General features: G+C 47.9%; 1 protein-coding gene across 1 annotated transcript in view; it reads left to right on the forward strand.

Moving 5' to 3' along the window:
* The window catches only part of LOC135573882 (cell adhesion molecule DSCAML1-like), a 46313-nt gene extending 40571 nt beyond the window's left edge, over positions 1-5742 (forward strand). The window contains exon 4 of the mRNA XM_065024083.1: positions 5492-5742. Within this exon, the coding sequence (XP_064880155.1) occupies positions 5492-5742 (251 nt within the window). The remainder of the gene's footprint in view (positions 1-5491) is intronic.
* Positions 5743-6000: the final 258 nt, after the last annotated feature.

Raw genomic sequence — 6000 nt, forward strand, 5'->3', positions numbered from 1 at the left:
CTTCAACGATGACATTATACCATTTAAGATTTACAGTATATCACAATGTCATGATTGCTTCTCGTTTTGATGTTGAGACGGATGTGTGGATGGCTGGATGGATGGATGGGTGGATGAATAATGACAATTGCACATAGAGAGATGCAGATAGAGACAGATAGAGAGAGAGATGTGCTGCAGCGAGGTTGAAATGAAGAGATGGAGGGAAGATTGAAGGAGGGAGGGAGGGAGGAGAGAGAGAGAGGGCTGTGCACGAGGAGAATTTCAATGGCACTCCAATCATGCAGGCAGCCTCGTTAGCTGGGGGAACATTTGCATAGTGCTCCGACGGATTCATTTGGCCTTACTCAGAGAAGATGGCTCCTATTCCTCTCTCCTAGTTAGTTATGCATTAACCTCCACAGCCACTGTGTGTGTGTGTGTGTGTGTGTGTGTGTGTGTGTGTGTGTGTGTGTGTGTGTGTGTGTGTGTGTGTGTGTGTGTGTGTGTGTGTGTGTGTGTCAGACACCTTTGTCTTTGTGTGCAAAGGGTGCACTGTGTGCATGCATGTTCGTGAATACATCCCTGCATATTTTGGGGACATTTCCAGTTCTCGTACCCAATCAGAGCCCGATCACTCCCTCCCTCTACGAAAGCCTGTCTAATTGGGTTTCGTTCTCCAACAGTATGACTGTTCCGCGACATTGTAGCATAGCCATGTTAACCCAGCCCAAAGAGCTAATTAACAAATGAAACCATGATTCTGCCTCTGATAATGAGATCCGTGGTGCTGATGATACGCCACGTTGGCATGACGATGAGGATGGACATCATTCCCGGGGGCTGTTACCAACTCCGGGGTGTGTGTTGGTGATGATGGGGAACGTGTGAGTAAGTGGAGATGTCGTAGATAATGAGGTATCCAATGGATGTGTTCTGCTAGTTGTTGAAATGACACTGCCATAGGGACTAATGCTGTTCGACTTCAACGGCAATCAGAAAGACTGGCAGGGTGTGTCATAGTGGCCTGGAGCAAAGTAGTCTTTGTGTATCCATCATATAGTAATCACAAATGGAGTCCACCCCAGGAACTCGATTTTAAACAATTGAACTGTGCAGAATATGACCAAACCAGACATTCACTCAAACAAAACCACAAGCACCCTTTAGCATGTCCTTTCCATAGATCTCTTCTAGTGAGGGCCACAGTGCAGTCGATGGCCGTTTCCACGTTGGTGTGAGGAGGGTAAATCATCGCTTCCTCCTGTCCTTGTTTCTGAGTAGCGGTGTTGGTAGAGGGGGATGGGCGCTGTGAGGGACATATGGCAACATGGCAGTCCCAGGCTAATGAGCCATGGCCTGAGAATGTGTACACCAGAGAGAGGGAGGACGCTGGGGGAGAATAGAGGAGAGGATATAGAGAGAGTAGAAAGGAGCGGTGAGAGCTGGAGCAAATAGATGGGGAGCGAGAAGGAAAGCGAATGTCAGAATGAGAAATTAAGAGGTGGCATTGTCCCCGCTTGCTGTAAATCTCTCTCTCTCTCTCTCTCTCTCTCTCTCTCTCTCTCTCTCTCTCTCTCTCTCCTCTTCTCTCTCTTGCCTCCTCCTCTCTTTTTGGGCCAGGGCACACATGGCCTATCCAGCTGCCCATAGTCCTATCCATCAGCCAGCAGATCCCCTCCCTCCATCCCTTTATCAGGCTGATAGATCACAGCTAATCAAAGAGCGAATGGAGACAGCCGAAAGAGCCTTGACACCCAGCAGACAATGGACAATGACAGGACAGAAAGAGACAGAGGGAGAGAAAGAACGAGAGAGCGTAAAATAGAGGCCGGAGGGAGGAGACAGAGGTGCGTGTGTGTGCGTGTGTGTATGTGTGTTCTGATTGACCACTGTTGAGAGGGATGGATTCTCCATGCATCATTAATAGCTAATCAATGGCCTCGCTGGAATATATAGAGTGTCTGAGGAGTCCCACAAGCCTTTAATCTGGACATCTCCACAAAAGCCCAGCACACACACACACAAGATCAATAACACAGGAGAGAGTGTGAGGTCTGTACTACGGAAGAGCACGTTTGACAGCAGCTTTGTTTGCAGACTGCATTAAAAATGGAGACGAGAATGTGACTACATCATTTTGTTCTCTCTCTCTCTCTCTCTCTCTCTCTCTCTCGTTCTCTCGTTCTCTCTCCCGAGGCTCTTTATTTGCTTGCTTGATATTCCCCCTCTCAAGAGCTTATCAGGTCCAACCAAAACCCCTTCCTGTTCCGGATCAGTATTCCACTGTCTTTTAAAAATATATATATATTTTTAGCTGCTGCCACACTTTCATTTTCCTTTCTATCTCCCCTGACTTTCCTCTTTTCCCGTCACTCGCACTTCCTCTTCCTCCGAGTGCGTTAGCACCAAGGTCTCTCTATATACTGTCCGTGTGTATTCTACACCCCCAGAGTTCAACAGAGCCCATGCAATGGCCTCTCCTGTCTCCTACTGACGTTTGTAAGAGTGATGAAAACATACTTCTCGTTCTCCGTCGTGACCTGGGGAGAATTATTCAAACGTCTGTCCCTTTTCATTTCCTTCTCAGCTCGTTTCCAATTTCTGCGCTTGTGATTTAGCCCTCGCCCTGCATTAGCGTACCTCGGGGGTTCAAGACTCCGTCTCCGGTTCTTCTCCTCAACCCTTGTCATCACTCCTGTCTGTCTGACAGGTAGAAAAGGCAGAGAACCTCCCCATTGTTTTCAACAAAACGTATTTTATCTGGCCAGCTATCAAACTCACCACACCTGACTATTGTATGCGATTGATATGGCATTCATTGACCAGGAAAGGAACAGTCAAACCTTGTAGCTGATGTCTTTTTATTACAGCCCGTGTTTGGCTGATATCTGTGGAGAGGAGCGGCCTGGATTGTCTGCCTAGACATCAGTTCAGTAGACCACCTACGGCCCCACAAGTCTACAGGGTTCATCTGAAGGTCATGTTTTTCATTCTAGTATTCAGAGGACAACCCTCATACAGTAATACATCCCCTTGTCTACGCCGAACCCAGACCCAGTTTACACCACCACTCAATTCATACACACCTGAACCGTTCTGTCCTCTGGAAAAGGAATATGTAAAATAGGGAAGGAAGAGAAAACATATATTTATTCGACTGAAGCTTAGCTGACTAAGACTCCCATAAGACAAAGTGGTGAGAAGGGAAGGGAAGACAGTGGAGGGAGGTGTGTGTGGGGGGGGGGTGTAATTTGAATCTCATATACATTTCAGTTGAAAGAGATCCTAGCCTTGATACATACTCTCTGGAGTACACCCCTCACCCCCCACCCCGCCCCAACACAGACACATCTGTCTCTCTCTCAAACACACACGCACGCACACATCATTTTAAATACTCACCCGCACAAGCAGGCTCTTACTCTCTCTCTCTCTCTCTCTCTCTCTCTCTCTCTCTCTCTCTCTCTCTCTCTCTCTCTCACACACATACACACACACACACACACACTCTCTCTCATTTTCTCTCCTTTGTGTACAACCCTCTCTCATGTATGAGCACAAATTGTTCCAGATGGGTTGACAGTTGAGTGCTCATACATTCTCTTCAGCAGACTCACAGCACAGAAGGACATTGAAAATGGAAGTAATAGGAAGGCACAATAATGTGGAAGCACATACAAACACACACATGCACTGACTCACTCACTGAAATGTGGGAAGCATTGCCATGGAAATGTGTTGGTAAAGGAACCTATTTAGCTATGAAAGCAGAAGGCAAACAGAGACTCCAACTCTCTCTCCTCTCTCTCGTCCCTCCATTCCATCTCTACCTTTCAGAGCGCTCATTTGAGAACGAGCTTACCCAAATTTGACCGGCACATTGATTGTTGCACCCGCTCGAGCAAAACATTGGACCACTGCTACGCTAACGTCCGCGGTGCATACAAGGCCCTCCCCCACACTCGCTTCGGCAAATCTGACCATGTGTCCATCTTGTCGCTCCCCTTCTATAGGCAGAAAACTAAAACAGGTCGCGCCCGTGTTTAGGTCTTTCCAACGCTGGACTGACTAATCGGATTCCATGATCGATCCACGATCGATTGCTTCGATCATGTGGACTGGGATGTGTTTCGGGTAGCCTCAGACAATAACATCGACGTATACGCTGACTCGTGAGTGAGTTTATTAGGAAGTGCATTGGAGATGTTGTACCCACTGTGACTATTAAAACCTTCCCTAACTAGAAACCGTGGATTGATGGCAGCACTTGCGTAAAACTGAAAGCACGAACCACCGCATTTAATCATGGCAAGGCGACTGGAAACATGACCGAATACAAACAGTGTAGCTATCCCCTCTTCAAGGCAATCAAACAAGCAAAGCGTCAGTATAGTGACAAAGTAGAGTCACAATTAAATTGCTCAAACATCAGACGTATGTGGCAGGGTCTACAGACTATCACGGATTAGAAAAAGAAAACCAGCCCCGTCGCGGTCATCGACGTTTCGCTCCCAGACAAATTAAACAACTTCTTTGCGCACTTTGAGGAAAATAGTGTGCCACCGACATGGCCCTATAACAAAGACTCTGGGCTCTCCTTCACCACAGCCAAAGAGACTATAACATTTAAACGTGTTAACCCTCACAAGGCTGCCGGCCCAGACGGCTGGCTTTACCGACATATTCAATCCCTATCCCAGTCTGCTGACCACACATGCTTCAAGATGGCCACCAATGTTCCTGTTCCCAAGAAATCTAAGGCAACTGAACTAAATTACAATCGCCCAGTAGCTCTCACTTCTATCATCATCAAGTGCTTTGAGAGGCAAGTCAAGGATCATATCACCTCCACCCTACCTGATAGCCTAGACCCACTCCAATTTGCTTACTGCCCCAATAGGTCCACAGACGATGCAATCGCCATCACACTGCCCCATCCCATCTAGACAAGAGGAATACCTATGTAGAATACTGTTCATTGACTATAGCTCAGCATTCAACACCAAAGTACCCTCCAAGCTCATCATTAAGCTTGAGACCCTGTGTCTCGACCCCACCCTGTGCAACTGGGTCCTGGACTTTCTGAAGGGCCACCCCCAGGTGATGAAGGTAGGAAACAACATCTCCAACCAGCTGATCCTCAACACTGAGGCCCCACAATGATGCGTTCTCAGACCTCTCCTGTACACCCTGTTCACTCATGTCTGCGTGGCCATGTACGCCTCCAACTCAATCATGAAGTTTGCAGATGACACCGTAGTAGGCTCGATTACCAACAACGACGAGACAGCCTACAGGGAGGAGGTGAGGGCCCTCGGAGTGTGGTGTCAGGAAAATAACCTCTTACTCAACGTCAACAAAACAAAGGAGATGATCGTGGACTTCAGGAAACAGCAGAGAGAGCACCTTCCTATCCACATCGATGGGACAGTAGTGGAGAAGGTGGAAAGTGTAATTTCCTCGGCATACACATGACGCACAAACTGAAATGGTCCACCCACCCACACAGACAGCGTGGTGAAGAAGGTGCAACAGTGCCTCTTCAACCTCAGGAGGCTGAAGAAATTTGGCTTGTCAACTAAAACCCTAACAAACTTCTACAGATGCACAATCAAGAGCATACTGTCAGGCTGTGTCACCACCTGGTACGGCAACTGCACCGCCCTCAACCGCAAGGCTCTCCATAGGGTAGTGTGGTCTGCACAACGCATCACCAGGGGCAAACTACCTGCCCTCCAGGACACCGACAGCACCCGATGACGCAGGATGGCCAAAAAGATCATCAAGGACAACAATCCCTATCCCAGTTTGCTGACCCCACATGCTTCAAGATGGCCACCAATGTTCCTGTTCCCAAGAAATCTAAGGCAACTGAACTAAATTACTATCGCCCCGTAGCTCTCACTTCTATCATCATCAAGTGCTTTGAGAGGCAAGTCAAGGATCATATCACCTCCACCCTACCTGATAGCCTAGACCCACTCCAATTTGCTTACTGCCCCAATAGGTCCACAGACG

The sequence above is a fragment of the Oncorhynchus nerka genome, linkage group LG11 (genome assembly GCF_034236695.1).
Source record: "Oncorhynchus nerka isolate Pitt River linkage group LG11, Oner_Uvic_2.0, whole genome shotgun sequence".
NCBI lineage: Eukaryota > Metazoa > Chordata > Actinopteri > Salmoniformes > Salmonidae > Oncorhynchus > Oncorhynchus nerka.